This window comes from Physeter macrocephalus, chromosome 2 (genome assembly GCF_002837175.3).
Source record: "Physeter macrocephalus isolate SW-GA chromosome 2, ASM283717v5, whole genome shotgun sequence".
Taxonomy (NCBI): Eukaryota; Metazoa; Chordata; class Mammalia; order Artiodactyla; family Physeteridae; genus Physeter; species Physeter macrocephalus.
Genome location: NC_041215.1, coordinates 60,776,950 through 60,796,948, shown reverse-complemented (window position 1 = coordinate 60,796,948; position 19,999 = coordinate 60,776,950). Strand labels below are relative to the sequence as shown.

The 19,999-nt window shown below is 35.3% G+C and overlaps 1 protein-coding gene across 1 annotated transcript in view; it reads right to left on the bottom strand.

Moving 5' to 3' along the window:
* The window catches only part of GALNT13 (polypeptide N-acetylgalactosaminyltransferase 13), a 558,990-nt gene that overhangs the window by 479,375 nt on the left and 59,616 nt on the right, over nucleotides 1-19,999 (bottom strand). The window contains exon 3 of the mRNA XM_024122312.1: nucleotides 12,993-13,238. Coding sequence (XP_023978080.1) covers nucleotides 12,993-13,134 — 142 coding nt within the window. The 5' untranslated portion in view covers nucleotides 13,135-13,238. The remainder of the gene's footprint in view (nucleotides 1-12,992; nucleotides 13,239-19,999) is intronic.

The following is a 19,999-nucleotide window of genomic DNA, read 5'->3' as shown; positions in this document are numbered from 1 at the left end:
AACTATAACGTACTCATTTTCCTGACTACAGCAGTTTGCAACTTGTCAAGTGTTTCATCAGATAATATAAAGCTAAATAATTTAAATAGTTTAACTCTGGAATACGATTTAATATCGTATCACTTTTAGTCATATGGAAAGGAATCAACAGAATCAAATAAATAGACCATATAAAGACCTTGCTAGGTATAAAGATTTTCTACATGTCAATTTTAACATTACAAATCAGTAATGAAAGACGTCACAAGTAATTATTGAAAAAAATACATCCTCATTATTACACAAAAATAAAATACATAGAGATCAAATCATTCAATGTGAAAAAAATTAAAAACAGAAAAACTCAAAGAATTTGTGAAGACAAGAACCTCTCAGTTTAGTCCTGAACAGGTCTTTCCTCCAATTACAGCCCTAAGTTTTATATTTATCTTCCCTTCCCTATGGAGTTTACTGGTACCACCAAATGTGTCATAGTTAGAAGCAGAATTTTACCAACATCCAGATTCTGTAATTGCTTAATATATTCTACAATGTCTAATCAATCACATCTTTTAAGCCTTCGTCCATTTATCTTTACATTTCAAAACTACTGAACATGAGGACAGCATATATTTATGTTCAGTATTTAATAGTAAAATTTTAATGTAAATACAATAAAACATAAAAATGTAAGTATAATAAAACATAAAAATGATTTTTAAAATTATGATTAGAAAGTACTCTAATTAGCAAATGTGTTTTAAATTTAAATTACAAATAACATGGTGAGACAAGTATTCTCATATATTGATAATGAGATGTGAATATTAGTGGCCTTTCCAGGAAGTCATTAAAAATGTTTATCAAGAAACTTTTAAAAATATGTACACCTTTAAAAAATAAATCCCATAACCAAGAATATAGCCTAAGAATATAATCAGAAATATGTTTAAAATTGTTTAAAAACAACTTCCTAAAAATGTTCATAACATTATTTAGTGGTAAAAATATTAGGAGCAATACACATTAAAATTAGTGAAAGATAGTTAATTATGGAAGTTATGATAAATACACATGATAAAATATTACCTGTTAAAACTATGTTTTGAAAGCTATCTCATGCAGGACAAAATGCTCATGCTATATTGATCAAAAAAGTTTAAATATTAAATTTTATTTTAGTATGCGGAAATTTCTGGGTGGCATTCCATATTATTTTTCTTCTCTTTATTTGTATTTTATATTTTAACTACAATAATTATTTATTAATTTTATTATCAGAGAAATAAATAGTACTTTTTTATGTTAATATAATAAATTAGATTAGATTTTTCATTTGCCTTCAAGTTAAAATATCTAAAGATTTGGTTAGTAACAGTTGGATACTTTTCAAGTTATATAACAAATTTTACATCAATTCTGTATAATATGCAATGAATTCTAGAAACTAAACTCAAATATTTATAACTAAATCATACATATAAGCAATAGAAAAACTTATAGATGCATACTGAGAAATATTACAATGAAGTGTTGTTCTTATTTCTAAAATCCATTCCTTTCTTATCTTCAAGGAACAAATGTTTCTGGAACAGCTGAGTTTTTATTTTGGAAAAATATAACCTTGACTCTCTTCACATCATACACAGAAATTAACTCAAAACTTATAAACTACAACCATAAATCTTCTAGAAGAAATACAGAGTGGCCTCGGCGTAGTCAGAGATTTCTTAAATAGGTTACCAAAAAACAATAAAAGAAGAAAAAAAGATACACTGGACTTCATCAAGATAAAAAAATCTCTGCTCTTTGAAAGATACCTTTTAAAAAATTTTAAAAGGCAAGCCATAAACAGCCCAATTACAAAATAGCCAAAAGAATCTGACCAACACTTCATAAAAGAAAACTGGCCAAAAAAACCATGAAAAAAATCTCAGTATCACTAGTTATCATGACACGCAAATTAAAACCACCATGATATATCATTACAAACTCACAAAAATGGTTAAAATTACAAACACTGACTAGGAAGTGTTGGCCAGGATGTGAGTAACTAAATCTCTCCTATGTTGCTGATGGGAATAGCAAAGTCTAACAACTTGGGATAACAGACTGGCAGCATCTTACAAAGTTAAAATACATTTAGCATATGACTGAGCACTACCACTCCTTGATATTTACCCAAGAGTTGTAAAAACATATGTCCACATATGTAAACAAAGATTTGTGTACAAATGTAGCAACTTTATTCACAACAGCCATGGAAAGAATGGAAATGTCCATCAACAGGTGAAAGGATAAACAAATTGTAATATATACATACAACAGAATACTGCTCAGCAATAGAACCTCTGATACACTCAACACCATAGACTAATCTCAAAACCCACATGCTGAGCAAAAATAACCAGACACACAAGAATTCATAGTCATCGTCAGATTTTCTAGAAGAGGCAAAACTAACAAATAGTCACAAAAGACCTATCAGTGGTTGTCTGGGGCTAGAGTGGAGGGATTGACTGCTTGGGATATGTGTGAACATTTTACGGGGGGATCATCCTTGTGAGGTTGAACCCTGGGATTGACTTGTCAGACTCATCAAATTGCACACTTAAAAGGGAGCATTATGTTATACCTCAATAAAACTTATTTTAAAATAATATTTCTTATCTAGCTACTAGCCTCAATCATTCCCAAAGCTATATTTACATAGAGACTTACTTATTGACTAACCATGCGTCCTGTTCTACAACTTCATCACTTTATTCTTGGTAATTTTCCTTTTTTATTGGATTTTTTTTCACTTTTAAACCTGTCCAGTATTACCTTCTTTTATTCATTTTCCATCATCTCCATTTTCCCATCTTCTTTTTACAGATGAATAAAATCTACCACACACTTGCATCTTTTTCAATATTCCTCAGTCGAACTTCAGTAAATGTTCCTCTGGGTCTTCTATGTATTAGTTCATTCCACATATCCTATCTGATCTGCCTGCTCCATCAGAGCTCTCTTCAATGACAGCACTACCATGTGTCAATATGCAGTGTTCTTAGACACCCTGCATCACAGCGACAGTGTATAACAGTGCAATACAAGACATTCTGAAGGAAAAAAAGAGAGTCCCTTGGCTGGTTATACATTTGCCAGTTGGGGCTGTAACTCAAACTACATAAGCCAATAAAAAGTAAAAGAAAACGTTTGGACTATGTGTTTAAACAGTAACAACAACAACAAAAATATGTTTGCCATGATAGTTGAGTTATTTCAAGTTGCTTAATCATCCACCTATACTGGATACTCTATTACCATGAGAACACTCAGAAAGTGCCACGCTGCTTGTGCCTTCATTCTTCATTCATTCAACAATTATTAATTGAGCACCCAGGATGAGTAGCTGTCTCTGCTGCAACACAGCCCTTTAGTGCCCATGATTTCCAGTGGGTAGAGATAAAATTTGTCCATTTCCATTTTACTGGTGGACTATTTGGTAATACGTTTTGTCCTCCATTCTCTGCTTAGTCTACTCTAGTCTTTATGGAATTGACAATTAGATCTTGTCCTCAAAAGGCAGATATTGGCTTATTGATGTTTTTTCTCTTTATTTCATATATTCTCACTCCTCCTGACAGCACAGCATCGATATGCTGACATTTCATTCATACAATTCTGAATTCCTTTCTCCCCCTCTAAACTTGAAAATAAGAGTAATTATTTTTCTAACCCCAGCTCTGACACAATCAAGCACTCAAATGTTTGTTGAATGGATTGTCTCATTTTATTTCATACTAAATAAGTAAAGATTTTGAATAGTTACATTTTTATACACTATCTAAACTTGATTTTAACAAACAGAAAACTTTCTTGTTCTCCCAGTTAATTTAGAGCAAAGAATTTAAATGAATTAATATTCCATTTAGTTACCATCTAATTTAAGTGGTTTTAATTAATAAATAAAACTTAAGCATCTGAGTCTCTATCTGAATAAAGATAAAAATGTATTAGTGCTACTCTCTTGCATATTTAATAAACAGCACTGCATTACCCTTCCAAACCTTATCTGACGATAAACACATCTTTTCTTTTCCAGAAACCTTCAATGGTTCCCCATTTCCTAAAGAACAAAGTTAAAAATTCATTTCCCCAGTACTCAAAGTCCTTTAAAATCTGTCTTTATCCTAACTTTCAACCTAAAATCTAGAAATCCCCTTTGAGTCTGACTCTGCCCCAATCAACTGATTCACTGATTTCTTACATCCTCATTTTGGGAAAGCCAGTAGCTTTCCCCTGATAATTTATTCCCTCCTGGTACTTGCTCCCTCCCAATTTTCAGATGTCCACATAATTTATATATGTCAGGGCCTCTCACAGCAGTTTACTTGGTATCTCTCTTATAGCAGCCACCACTTTCTATCTTGTAATGTACATGTCATGTCTCCAGTAGACTGTGTGATTCCTGAAGACAGATGTTCTATTTGATTAAACTTTGGATATTTCATAGTACCTAGCCCAGTACCATTGAATAAATGGATGCAAAAATTGTATCAATCGTTTTTATTAAAGTTTTGGGAAAAAACAGTGATTCACTACTGTTCAGAACTTTTAATCATTCTTTGTAAGACTTCAGAGGCTTGGCCCCAAAGGAAACTGCTGAGGAAAATTGCAACCTAAATTAATTAGTATACTGTAGAAACTCAATAAATGTAAAACTGCTAAAGTCTGAAAGCCTACCTTTCAGACAGGTAAGCCTGACAGAGTACTTTTCTCCTAATTAAATAAGACATTTTTTTACCCAAGGTCGGTGGCCACCTCCTTCTTTGTCCTCCAGAAATATGCCTATATGTGTAAATATTTTATAAATACTATATAAATGTTATGATTATTTTGCCTTAAAGGAGTCTAGGCACCTGAGTCAGGGACACAGCATAACACTGTGGTTCAAAGTGTGGGCTCAAAAGTCTGACAAACCAGGCTGTGAGCCCTTTCTTCCCTCTTCTTAGTTTTGCAACCTTGGGGAGCTTAATTAACCTTTTCAGATCTCAGTTTCTTATATGTAAATGAGAATAATAATAGTACCTACCCTCAATGCCACTGTGAGAACTAATCGAAACAGTGTATCTATAAAGCACTTGGCACAGTAAACCTCATAATTATTCATTATTACAATTTATTTTTCTTCCTGACATTGCTATGTCCATGTGGACTGGAGAAGGGCTCAGAGTGAATTGTAAATAAAACTATGAAAGGCAAAAGCAAAATCAAAGGTCAAAATTTTATAAAGTCTATTAACTTTTGAAAACTATTTATAAACTTGATCGAAAATTATCTGGGACATACATGCCTTTAATCCAAGGTGACTGTCCATATGTCCCACTTTTTGTATGACTATAAATATTATCACCTGAAAGTTCCAGTGGTCATCATAATTTATGCGGGGCAATTCCAATACTGACAGTGCATTTTTAACCAATCACACTCTTCTACCCTCCCCTCAAAAGGTAAAGCCATATTTTTAAAAAACAAGAAAAATGTGGTGTTAGGTTTTTTTTCTTTTTAATTAATTAATTTATTTAATGGCTGCGTTGGGTCTTCGTTGCTGTGCACGGGCTTTCTCTAGTTGCGGCGCGCGGGGGCTACTCTTCGTTGCGGTGCATGGGCTTCTCATTGCAGTGGCTTCTCTTGTTGTGGAGCACAGGCTCTCAGCACGTGGGCTTCAGTAGTTGTGGCACGCAGGCTCAGCAGTTGTGGTTCGCGGGCTCTAGAGTGCAGGGTCAGTAATTGTGGCGCACAGGCTTATTTGCTCCGCGGCATGTGGGATCTTCACAGACAAGGGCTCAAACCCGTGTCCCCTGAGTTGGCAGGCGGATTCTTAACCACTGCACCACCAGGGAAGTCCCAAATGTGGTGTTAGTTTTAACACTTTAATTCACAAGTTTTCGGTTTCCTCTCACACCTATTCACAGGAACTCTCCCCTGAAGAACTAAAGATTAATCAAACAAAATCAACAAACATTTACTGTTTAATAAATAAGTACATGGCTAGGCGTTAATGTTAGGAGGAGATCATTTAGAAAGAAACAAAAGAGGGAATTCCCTGGCAGTCCAGTGATTAGGACTCTGCTCTTTCCCTGCCAGGGCCTAGGTTCGATCCCTGGCTGGGAAACTAAGAACCTGCAAGGCTACCTGTGTCCCCAGATTTATGAGAAGAAAGCAGGGAGTGTCCCAGGCAGGACCAAGGGAAACATGGAGGTATGGCATTGAGATTCCAGTCAACAATTCCACTCATCTTCTTGATTTCCCCCAATTCAGAGCAGCAGTGAAGAGGTCTTAAGGGATACAAGTGGTTGAAAGTAACTTTGCAAAACCTTAAAATACCAGCTAAGGTGATACTGTTTTATAAACGATCTGAAACCAGAATGGTCCTTAGGAAATATTTTCCTGACTGGGATTTATACATCCTACTAGACAGGGAGTTTTGGCTGAGTCTCTCTAGTGTCTCTGAGAATGAAGACAAGACACTCAATTCACATTTTCAGACTGTGTACTCCATACTGGAATTTGAAAGAAAGCATGGCACTTAAACTCCAGTGCAAACTGGCATTAAGTGATAACAAAGCCCTTTACTGAACTTGCATTGTAATACCCAACTCCCGTTCCATTGGTTGTTAAAATTCTGGCACTCCCTCTTAACCACACCGTGAAATCACAGGAGGTACTGGTCTCTGGCTCCTGCTCCTGTCACAGTGCTACTCTCACCCTTGTAATGTCCTATGTTATAAGAGCACCAGAAGCATCTTTTGTTCTAATGTTTGATCCATGACCCTGGTTCCTGACACGGAGCTCCTACATCCCTTGGAATTTCCTGGGATTAGAGCATCTAACAGGAGCATCTTTTGTTTTAATGAGGTGACTCTGGGTGGGCTCCTGGATAGCTCCTAGATGGGGCTGGTCACCAGAAAGACCAGGCCATGATTACATGCTTGGACTATTCAGCTCCACCTCCCATCCTCCAGGAATGGGAGAGGGGCTGGAGAGTGAGTTGGTGATCGATCATATCTATATGATGAAACCTCCTTAAAAATCCCAAAAGTATAGGGTTCAGAGAATTTCTGGGTTGGTCAACACATCTACATGACAGGAGGGTCATACACCCCAACTCCATGGGCACAGAAGCTCCTGCACTTGGGACCTATCTGGACCTCAACCTATGTAACTCTTCATCTGGCTGTTCACACATATCCTTTATTATATCCTTTATAATAAACTGGTAAATGTAAATAACTGTTACCCTGAGTTCCGTGAAGCATTCTGGCAAATTATCAAACTCAAGAAGAGGTCAAGGAAACTCCAAGTTATAGCTGGTTGATCAGAAGTACTGGTGACATCCTGGGACCAGGAATCCGTGTATGAAGTGGGGGCATCCTTGTGGGACTGAGCCCTTAACTTGTGGGGTCTGATGCTCACTCCAGATAGGCAGTGTCAGAATTGTAGGACACTCAGCTGATGTCGCAGAGAATTGCTTGGTGAGGGGGAAAAGTCCACACATCTGGTGTTAGAAGTATCGTGTGTGTGAGTAAAAGAGAAACACAGAAGTGATTTCCCCATATGCTCACTCTGCCTCAGTTTCCTTATATGTAAAAGAAGAAGAATGTCTACTTCACATACTTTTTGTGAAAATTAAGTTAACATGTGTAAATAATTTAGAACAATCATAGCTTATAATTATTTTTGTTACCATTGGCTAATGTACTTATCTTTGTCTATATACAAGCAACAACTCTTTCTTAGATATTCCTCTCCCTCCCCTTTTCTTGAAGGTAAATTTTATTTCATTTCCCAAGTATGTGTAATATGTTCAAGATTCAAGATCAGTTAAAGAATTGCAGGTTCCTTCCTTTCTCGAATATCATAACTTTATATCCCTTTTGTCTTCTGTGATGATGAGAAGGCTCTTCTGGGGTTTCTAAGCAGACCTCTCCCCATGTCACTTCCACATCACCAGTGTTCATAGCAGACTACACATTGTCTATGGACTGACCAAAAGCCAGATACGAAAATAGTTCATTTTCCATAGTTTTATTGAAAAAAATAGCTAGAAACATAATTCTTCATTTGGAGATGAGCGTGACTTAAAACCATGACTCATATCCATTTCGTTTTACAGATGGTGACTGAGGCCCAGATAGACAAATTAACTTGCCTGAGGACGTGCGGCCCTGGGTGGAGGAGGTGGAGGAGGACTCATTATGCATGGTGCTCATGCAGACTGGCCACATGACCTCAGATTTCCCCAAAGCGCTTGTGGGTGCACTGCAGCAGCACTGGTCTTTTTAAATACTTGTTCTCTCAAATAGCTATTCTAACTCTTCCAACTTGGGAGCAGCACCACTTAGTACTCCATACCAGTCAGGAGTTAGAAATATCCTTCAGTGCATTTTAGCTCTAAGTGGCCCCAGAATGGCATAAAAGAGTTAACATGCTCCCCTAGCAAGAGCTTATGTTACCCAAAAGCAATCCTCTAGAAAATAGGAAAAGGAAAAGGATTCATGGGTCTGTATCTAATATTGAAACAAGTCTTTGTGCTCCCATGAAAGTCCCTAAAATAATCATTTTTTACAGCATCGTTCAATAATTGATGTATGAAATGATAATGCTGACTCAGAAGCAAAGATTTAATTATATCCCATATACTCCATTTAATAAGGAAGAGAAGAATGTAATCCGTTTTGGAAAGAATAATGATGGCTTTTAAGTTTGATATTTAGAGTTTAATAATGTAGTCAACCTCCTACTGAACAGTTCCATTCAGTTGCCCAACATGCGTCTCAAACTCAACATGCCCAAAATAAACTCAATATCCACCCTCAAAACGTCTCTTCCTCCATCTCCGCTCTCAGGAAACTGGATCAAATAATGCCCTGCAAGAAACCTGAGATCTGTCCTTGACATTTCCATCTCTTCCACCCACCAGAGCCAGTCAAGCAAGCTCCCAATATCTCAAATACCTCTTCATTTTACCCACTTCTCTCACAACTCACTGGCACTACTCTGCTCTAAGCAGGCCTCACTTCCCACACAGAATTCACGAAAGGCTACCACAACTTCCTACCCTGCCTCCGTGAAGAGATGGCTCTTCCCCAATCTAGTCTCCACATGTGATCTTTCCACAACACAGAGGTGATCATGTCTGCTGTTTTTTAAACCTCTTCAGTGGCTTCCCATTTTTTTCAAATCTATTCGGTGGCTCTTATTCACTCGCTTAGTTTTCTGTATTATGTAATAGATACATCAAACCCACATCCAAAACAAACCTAGGACCCTAGTAACTCCCCACATTCAGTCAAAGTACTCACACTCACCCCATGCCACTGTTGCCCCCTACACATGACAAACGACATCCTAAATCCTATGTTCATAATTAGCTTTATCGCTTTATAAAAAGTCTTGTCGTATCTCTGTAGAGTCCTAAAGTGTATATTTTAAATTTTTAGCTAGTTTTAGCTTTTCAAACTGTACCACGCCATATTTCATCTCTGAAAGATATCAGTATAACTTCTGTACTTACTATTGTATCATGAGGATTAATTCATACTGGTACAGGTTGCTGTAGTTCATTCGTTTTGACTAAAATATACTATTCTCTTTCATTTTATATCACTATTCATAAATCAGCTTTTCCTTTGACTGACCTGTGGATTATTTTCAGCTTTCATTTTTATGAACAGTAGCACTATGAAATATTTGTTTATATGGAAAAACTTATATCACTAGGAGTGCTGAGTCATTAATGAATTTTTTAGATTTCAGAGATGATGCCAAACCGTTATCTGAAGTTACTATAAAAATGTGGAGATGCATCACCTCTAACAACTGGTATTACCAGCCTTTTTAATTTTTGCCAATTGAATAAATATAAATGTATCATTATAGTCTTGGTCTGCATTTCCCTCATCACAATTAATGTTAAATATTTTTTCATAAGGTTCTTTTTTTGTTTTGTTATACTTGTTTCCTTTTCCAAGAAGTGTCTATTCATGTTTATTGCCCATTTTTTCCTGTTGGCCTATGTGGGCTTCTCTTAATAATAACGGGAGTTATTTATATATACCTGACAATAACCTCTCAGTTATATGTTCTTTGAACATCTTCTACAGTTTGTAACTTCCCTTTTTACTTTTTTTAGGGTACATTTAAGTGAATCAACTTTCTAAATTTTAATATAGTCAAATTTATCAATATTTTCTTTTATGGTCAATGATTTTGTATAGTGTTTTAGAATTGTTCCTTAATTCATGGTCTTATAAATGCCTATTTTTTTTTCTGCTAAAAGTTAAGTTTTCTTGTGACATTAATATTTCCACAGTATATCTTGGTTTATGACATGAGTTAAGCATCCAGCTTCATCTGTTTTCCACCCAGATTACTATTTTATTTTCAGCTATATTTATTGAAGAGCTCTTCTTTCCCCCATTGATCTGTAGTGCTTCCTCAGTCATATACTGAATGTTCCAAACTTGTGTGTGTGTACTTCTAGGGTCTCTACTCTGTTGCATTGTGCAGTTTGTCTACCCTTTGTGCCAATTACTACAGTCTTGATCACCAAGATTTTGTTAAGGAATTTGCCAAAAGTCACACAACTAATTAAAGGCGGAGGAGATGAGGACCAGGTTGGTCAACAAAGCTGGGCTTTTAACTGTGGGTAATCTTGTTATAACACCTATGAAGCCAGAGGTCCTGATGTTTGGTATATTTTTCTTTGCCCATTACTGGGCTATGTTCTTCTTCTTCTTTTTTAAATTGAGATATAATTGACATGCAACTTTGTGTAAGTTTAAGATGTACAACATGTTAACTTGAGAGGCACTTAACAAATAATTGATGATTTGGTGAATGAATGAACATATCTCAAAAATTAATTCAGAGTGTATGCTAATATTGGGTATTTACAAATTGTTTAAAATTTAGAACTAGAAGGGATCTTAGAAAACACCTAGTCCAAGCCCTTTGTTTTAATAATGGAGATACAATGGTCCGGAAAGATCAACTTTTTTGTCAAAAAAGCCGTTTTTAACATATCTAGAACATGAAAATTTCAGTCAAGTGAACTTTGCACAACATCACCTACCTGTAAATAAAATATTATTTGAAACATATGGCACAAATTCCTAAATAAAGTAATATTCTGAAATAATAAGTAACAGTAGAAGATGAAATTAAAAACCATAAAGCCTAATTTTCATTTTTTCAAGACAAATATTACTGTATAACATTAAATAAGTCTTAAAAATAAAGACAGTATTGTTTAATTTTATATTTTAAGTACATGGAAAAATTACTATTTTTGCCTTGCATCATTAAATTTTACATTTTGAGGTTTGAAACTGAGCATTAAGCCCTTAAATCAGCAAAACTGCTTTTTCGGTACTTTCAGAAAAGGCTGTCCTAGTTTTGCTGAATCAGATTATAACATTTTTTGTGACCAATCTAGAAGTCTCCATTCAACAAATGACAAAGTGATCATTCTAAACTGATGTGATCCATCAAAACACATTTCCACTTTCAGCCAAGCAGCAGCTCAACTGGTTCTAACAAAAAAGGCTGATTTATTCTGGGATCCTAACCAAAGATCAGCAAATTAATCCCCATATTCATTTATCAAAAACTGATGGACTCATAAAGTTCTCCTCTTTGAATAATTCTAATTAAAGGCATAAAAAATGTATATAAACTACCTAAATGGGTCTAGGTTCTGTCAGTTCCAAAGTACTTTCTCTCAATTTTTTGTACTAGTCAAAAACTGTAGTGAGAGAATTAGACTCATTTTGAAAAGAGGAAGATAATCAGAATTTCTCCAATTGGGCCAGAGCATTATTGCAAAGCAAACTAAAGACATCCAACAAACTCTTTCGACAAAAATTAATTTTTGGAAATGCTTTTCTCTGTTTGCCTAAACCTCACACAACTGATAGTATCAATGAAATTTGTTTTATTAGCATATTTTGATTAATAAATAACCTCAAAAATATCTGTAACATTAAAAGCAGATTACATTCATTAAATAAATGCATATCTCAAGTCAGTAATTTAGATTCACTTTTCCAAAAGGTACAAACATATCAACAGGGATTCAAAGTTTACCTTTTGTCATGTTTATAAAGAAACATTTTGCTAAGTAGAGAATTAATGTAAACTAGATTTTTTTAAATGTTTAATTCAATGAGAATAAAACTAATTTCAAGCATGCTTAAGTACTTTAGAAACACTCATTTACTAGGAATATTTTAGAAGTAAATTAGTAGGTATTTAAGTCAACAGAAAGCATAGAAAAATTACTTGGAATAACTTCAGGAAATGAATCTCTTTGACTTTACTTAATAAATCACCATTTATATAAATTATTATGTTTCTTTAGCATTCACTCTTATCTAGTCATTGAAACTGGTTCCTAAATAGGGAGTATTGAGTTAAAGTGACTTTATAATACACTTGAAATTAGCTTTTGCCTTTAACATGGGGCAACAACCTGGTAGTCCACAGGTTAAATCTGGCCACCAACATGTGTTTTGTTAAAAATACATTGTGCCTTTTTTTTTTTTTTATTGCTTTTGGAAGTTTTAAGGGCTGTCATGTGTAGTCTCATTTTGCTACAATCCTCACCATCTCACTTCAGTAGTTTTCCTCTTCTATGTTATGTGCTTGGACTCTAAAGGCTTATGCTTCTGGAAGCCTAAATTTAAAATTCTGTCCAATTTGAATGTTCACTACAGTCACAAAACATTGGAATTATTAGAATTAGAAGGTACCTTAGAGGTTAGCTAACTCCTCATTTCTTCTGACAAGACACCTGAGGCCAAGAAACGTAAAGTAGCTTTCCCATGGTTAAATGTACATTAATAGTTCTGCCCACATGCACTTCTGAGTCAATAAACTTCTATTTTGAAATATCATGTTTTGTCATGAGTCACCAACATTTTTATCGCTATGAAAGAAACATTTGCTTCATAAGCACTTACCCCTGAGGGCAGGTAGCAGGGACCTCTCCTTCTTGTCATCACATTTGTTACATTCACTGAAGTACAGGAGTAAGAAGACATCAACAAGAACCCACATCAGTGAAGTGGCTAGAACCACCTTGCAGTAAACAAACCTCCTCATGTCTTTCTTTGATTTCTAGTTAACACAGAGATCGAGGACAGATACAACTGTGACTAAACCAAGCCACAGGGGTGAACTCCAGGATAAAGGCAGGATGCATCCCACTGTATTAAAAAAAAAAAGAAGAAAAATTAATTATTGAACAGTTTATTTTGCATAAATGTGATATAACATGAAATATATGACTTATTTAATGCTCTCATATATATCGGCACTTGGCCTTCAAGTTCAGAATTAAAAGCTCAAATAAATGAAAGTTGTAAGTAAGCCAGGTGGCTAAAATTCTAACAGCTAATCCTAGATCTGCCACTACTCTGCTGGGCCCTTGACAACTACTTGATTTCTTCAAGTTGTATTGCCTTTTTCTTAAAGTCCTTTCATGGTATTCTGTAAAGCACCGGGTTGTAAAATAGTGCAATTCTAAATTTACTGTGATTCAGCACTTTTAAGGAGCCAATACTGCTGAACTAGAAATCATCCTGGACTACTATATATTGCAGTGGCTAAGAGCTGGACTTTATGCATAGACAGGCCTGGGCCTATTTACTTCCTATGTAGGGGAGCCTTTCTAAGCCTCAGTTTTCTCATCTATAAAATGAAAATAATAATGCCAAACTTAAAGATTTGCTATGAGGACCAAATACGATAACACTTGTAAACTGTCTTGCAGAACACACAGTTATTAATGTTAAGATATAAAACAAACACACACACAAAATTCTCAGATTCTCAAAAAGGGCAATTACATGGAATAAGTCACCAGTTATTTAGACTTAAAAAGCCCATCTGGTCTGCATAGAAAGTATCCACTAGAAATGTACATTTGAGAATGGGCAGTACACATTCAAAGAAATTATCAGAGAATAATTTCAGAGGATAATACATTAATATAAAATGACTTAAAATAACCAGAGCAAGAATTCTAAAGGCATAACAAAGACATGTGTGCAATTACTGAGAGATATTCAATACCATACACATATTTGTTTTATTTACACTACATAGAACAATAACTACCTGGTTAATTCATTTCTATCTATACAGTAACTATATCAAAATAAAAGTCTCATATAATTTGCTACATTAAAATAATAGAAACTGAAGTATATCTTTATTGATGTGAATAAGATAAGTAACAGTTTTGACAGATATTTGAGGAGAACAGCTATTAAATACAAAGATACTTAGACTATTTCAGAAACACTTGTCTCAAAATAAAAACATCAAAGTACAATTTGCTGAGGCAGAAGTTCTTTAAATTAATGGAAGCTAACTTTGCATCATAAAGCAGCACAAATGCTGTTGCCTGTTACAAATCTAACCAGACTAGTAACAAATTGAAAGTTTACATGAAGTGACAATTTAAAAAATTATTATAACAAAGACTCTACTTTCAATATCTACATAAAATTTATATTTATTCAACATATATTTAAAACAGAAAGATACAAAATGTACAAATCTAAGGAATGCATGATATTTGAGGTTTGTTATTTTTCTTCAAAAACTGGCATGCTAATTATTTTATTTTGTTTCAACTTCATTTTTCTGTAAAAATTATAACTAAACACTGGAACTCAACCTCTAAACCTGACAAGGGAAGGATTCCCGTATATATATTTCCTGTTACTTTATGTATATTTTCACTGAATATGATATTTGAAACAATTCAAGCTATTAAATTTTCTGTCTTTCTTTGATCCTAAGATGGAACAGGTGCCGTCAGTTTGTTGTAGAAAAAAGTCCTATGGAAAAGCATATATAACACTGATGGTAACTAGATGGCCATTCTCAGATTTAGAAGGAATACCTTAAAATAAAATATCCTATAATAAAAATCTATACATTATATAAGATCTATATATTACAGGATCTTTTTTATCATAAAGATCTATAATAAAAGACATAAAAAGAACCATCCCTGGCTCCGTCATAAAATGGAAACATGAGTTTAGGTAGGCATTTTGCCTATCTGTGCTTCATTTTCTTTACTTATATTTCCTTCCCCATCCACTTCACAAAATTGTAAGGCTTAAGCAAAATAAAGAATGAGAACATTTTTTAAAAGAAATATAAAGAATATTTTATAATAGAAAATCTGAAATCACTTAATATTAAAATGTCTAAGATAAGTCATTTCCTAATAAGAGTCTAACAGTAGAGGTTATTGAGAATTTAATTTAAACTTTAGCCATAATAGAAAGTGAAAATCACATCTTATTGCCACTTCAAGCATCATTCAAATCATTCTAATTTCATACCCTGGTACATCTCTATGTCAAGATATTAACACTGAGAAAACTCTGACTTCACTATTTTATGTGATAAAACTAAGCTGCTGTATACATTTTTGTCTATTTATGAAACAATCTTTCCTTATATATTTCAAGTTTTTAATTCTATCTACTGTGAAAACACCTCTACCTAAAACATACTAAATTTTATCATTCTTTATCTGCTGGTACTTGTAAAATAGTAATCTCGTACACTGTTTCAATACTCTTCTTCATAAGAACAAAACTGATTGAGCAGAACGATGGTACAATATACAAAGTAACACTAACCAACATAAGCACAGTTGGTGGCCCAGGTTTATTTAAGAGAATCAGCATCTGTATTATGTTTTTATTCCAGTAAGTCCCTATTTATTTGCAAACACTACCCTGTTCTCAAGCCAAATCCAAGTTCTGCAATATCCCTGGCTTGCCAAATCAATGTGGAGCATGACTAACTTTGCATAAACTACAGGCTCTTCTATCCAAAAATACGACCCCTTTTCTAATCGTTTCAAAATCTTTTGAGCACAGTTATTCCCCTCTGTAAAAATATTTCTCTAGATAGGAAAATGTCAGGAGTTAGAAAGCTATCAAGTGCTGTCTTTTCATTTTTAAAATTTATTTATTTATTTATATTTATTTTTGGCTGCATTGGGTCTTCGTTGCTGCGCGTGGGCTTTCTCTAGTTGCGGCGAGCAGGGGCTACTCTTCATTGCGGTGCGCGGGCTTTTCATTGCAGTGGCTTCTTTTGTTGCGGAGCACAGGCTCTAGGCACGCAGGCTTCAGTAGTTGTGGCACGTGGGCTCAGTAGTTGTGGCTCGCGGGCTCTAGAGCGTAGGCTCAGTAGTTGTGGTGCACGGGCTTAGTTGCTCTGCGGCATGTGGGATCTTCCCGGACAAGGGCTCAAACCCGTGTCCCCTGCATTGGCAGGTGGATTCTTAACCACTGCACCACCAGGGAAGTCCTCAAGTGCCATCTTGCTAGTCATATTGCCTTTCCTTTTCTTCTTGCCCACTAGATAATGGTGTTAGCCAGAAATTCTGAGATATTACAGAATTTTTGTTTGAAAATATACACCATTTTTACTATTCTATAAAAAAATGTATTTCAAATATAAAAAAATAAGGTCTAAGTAAAGCTTAGGAGTTTGGTAAGTATGTTTTTAAAATAAGAAAGAAATTTTTGTTTTTAATTAGGAAGTTATCACTTACCCGGGGAATCTACTCTAGTTGCTATTAGACATATTTTTATCTGTAGCCAAATATTTTCTTTTGTAGAAAACTGCATAATAAGTGCAAATTTATTAAATCTGTTCTATGAGGCTATACTTGAGGTTGCCAAAGGATGAAGCTCGTGGCAGACTGTGGGCAGTACTTCCAGAACTTTCAGACACCCAACACACTTTAAATGTTTTAAATAGCTAGGCAGGAGCTTCTGAGAGCTGATGACTGAACAATTATGCAGTTTGGCTTAAGGACTGATAAATCTAGTGAGTAAGCTTTGAAAAAATACCCTGAATTAGTTACAGGTCTTATTGACAGAAAGTCTGATCTTCACATGAATGAAGATTTAAAATTCAGGTGAGCTAGAGGAATCTATCTGCAGCCTAAACCAGAGTCCACCATAAAAACCACTGTAAACCGTAAAACCCATGCCACAAGGAAAGATACACTAAGAGACAAAGAAGCAGTCAATGATAATGTTAAATGAATGCCACATTTGGAAAGATGGTGGAAAAGAAGAAAAAAATATTACTTCACTTGCATTTAAACTAAGGAAATTTCAAATATTCATAAAATTTGACTATTAGGATGAAACCAACCATAAGACCTATGACTATATATTGCAGAGTTACAATGCCATGATCTGAATCGGGTTCCCACACTAATTGTAAGGCTTAATTCAAGTTTCTTAGATATTCTATGCCTCCATTTTTCTATTCACAAAATATGAACAGTAGACGCTACCTCATAAGACTCTGAGTATCTAATGAATTAATACGCATAAAGCTCTTATAACAGTGACTGATACATAGGAGGAGTTCAATATACACTAATTATTAGTAGTAATAGTAATATTATCATCATGAACAGCATAGAAAGAACAAGAAAAAAAAGAATGAGAATTCTCTTCCCCAATCCTTCTAGAAGCAGTATATGTTCAGTATGTATGTTTAGGGGGTCAGGAGACAAGATGAGCATCACAAATATATTCAGTATTTAAAGTATATTTATATTAAATTGAAAATGTATTTAATGTTAAATATATTCAATAATTGAGCATTACAAATATATTTTATGTTTAATTATGAGAAATATTTTTAACAGATGTAGTTGCTGATGGAGTATGGGTAACACAGGATTTTACAATTGTCAAAACTCATTGAACTCTACACTTAAGATCTGTGCATTTCACTCTATGTAAATTACAGCTCATTTTCTTAAGGGAAAACCAAAATGTTAATGTACCTATTATATGATTCCCTGATTTAATGACATTTTGATTAACTAAAGAAATTATAGTCCAATTGCATCAGATAAGAGTGCTTCTACTTATGACCTTTCTGATCTCATTTATTACCAAGTGACCAGTCTGTTTTCTCTGCCCACTGATATGGTCATAGCTCCCTGCTCTTACTTCCTTCAAATCTTAGGTTCTAGCACACGGAGAGCTTTCCTACCAACCTATATAAAAGAGCACACAACTTAATCACTCTATATTTCCTTAGCTCACTTTATTTTTCTCTTGGTACCTATTAACAACCTCCCAGCGTATTAAAAAAATGTTTTTTGTAATTTGTTTATTATTTGTCCCTTTTTCTTAAATAGTAAGCTGTATGAGAACAAGGTTTCATACCTCTTACATATGCCCTCTCTCACTTCAATATATTTAAATTTTAAAACTCCAGCAGTGTTTTACGTGCAGAATTTTACTCCTCCCTCCCCCCAAAAGATTCATACGTGAAGTCTTAACCCCCAGTATTTTATTTTATTTTATTTATTTATTTTTTTTTTTTGTGGTATGCGGGCCTCCCTCTGCTGCGGCCTCTCCCGTTGCGGAGCACAGGCTCCGGAGCGCAGGCCCAGCGGCCATGGCTCACGGGCCCAGCAGCTCCGTGGCATGTGGGATCCTCCCAGACCGGGGCGCGAACCCGGTTCCCCTGCATCGGCAGGCGGACGCGCAACCACTGCGCCACCAGGGAAGCCCAACCCCCAGTATTTTAGAATGTGACTATATTTGGGGATAGATCCTTTAAAGAGGTAATTAAGTAAAAATAAGGTCATACAAATGGGCTCTCATCCAATATGACTGGTATCTATCTAAGAAGAGGTTATTAGGACACAGACACACACAGAGGAAAGGCCATGTGAAGACAGAGAAGGTGGTCATCTACACACAACACAGAGAGGCTTCAGAATGAAACCAACTCTACTGACACATTGATTTTGGACTTCTAAAATCTGTGAGAAAATTAATTTCTGTTGTTTAAGTCACCCAGTCTGTCATACTTTGTTATGGCAGCCTTAGCAAACCAATACACTGGTTAAATTTAACTTTCCCCTACAGCACTCCTACACGCAAACAGATGAACATGACTAGAAAGAAACCCCAAAAATATGCTGCCTGTTCTCATTTTAAATCTATGAATTCACACCGGACTTGCAGTGCCTGGCAGGCAACCTGCAATAGTTCTAGTCAAATCAATCTCCATCCCTCAGATAACATTTGCACCTTGTTTGCCTTCAGACTGCCATCTCCATATTATTTCCTCTCAGCTCATCGCTACATGTATTCATTTAGCAGAGAAGATATAAACAATCAGAAGAGAATTTTGCATACTGCCACGTGGAGTGTATCAACTTGCTGGTTCCTATTATTGCCACCCCTAAATCTGCAAGTCCAAGCGTGACAATGGAGGAACTATCCTTTTAGGAGTGCAACACCCTCCACTCCCACACATTCACGAATTTTACTGATGCACTTGTCTCTTTTGCATCAGTTTTTCTTCTCGAATGAGTCATTTCTATCAATACAAAGATGCTATATGGAAAATCATCTTAAACCAATTTGACCCCACCCACATTCCTCTTCAGCGATCCTTCCAGCTCTCTGCTCACCTGTAATGCAAAATTCTGCAAAGAATTATGTATAATCACTGTCTACACATCCCATATCCTTATCCTCCCATTCTCTTTTAAACTCAACAGGCTTAAGCTCCTTCCACTATATGGAAAACATATTGGATACAGTCACGGCCAAGTCCAATTGTCAATTCTCAATCATCTTACAAAACTCCTAGGCAGGATTTGACATAAATTAGCCAAAATACTTTGTACTCTTTTCTGGCAACTCTTTTCTTTCACATCCCCTATTTGATCTTACAGCAAATTCTGTTGGCTCTACCTTCAGATTTAACACACTTCTCACCAATTCCACTGCTGCCATTCTAAACCAAGCCACCATCCCCAGCTTGACATAGTGTTTCAACTTCTTTTTTTTTAACATCTTTTTTTTTTTTTTTTTTTTTTTTTGTGGTATGCGGGCCTCCCCCTGCTGCGGCCTCTCCCGTCGCGGGGCCCAGGCTCCCG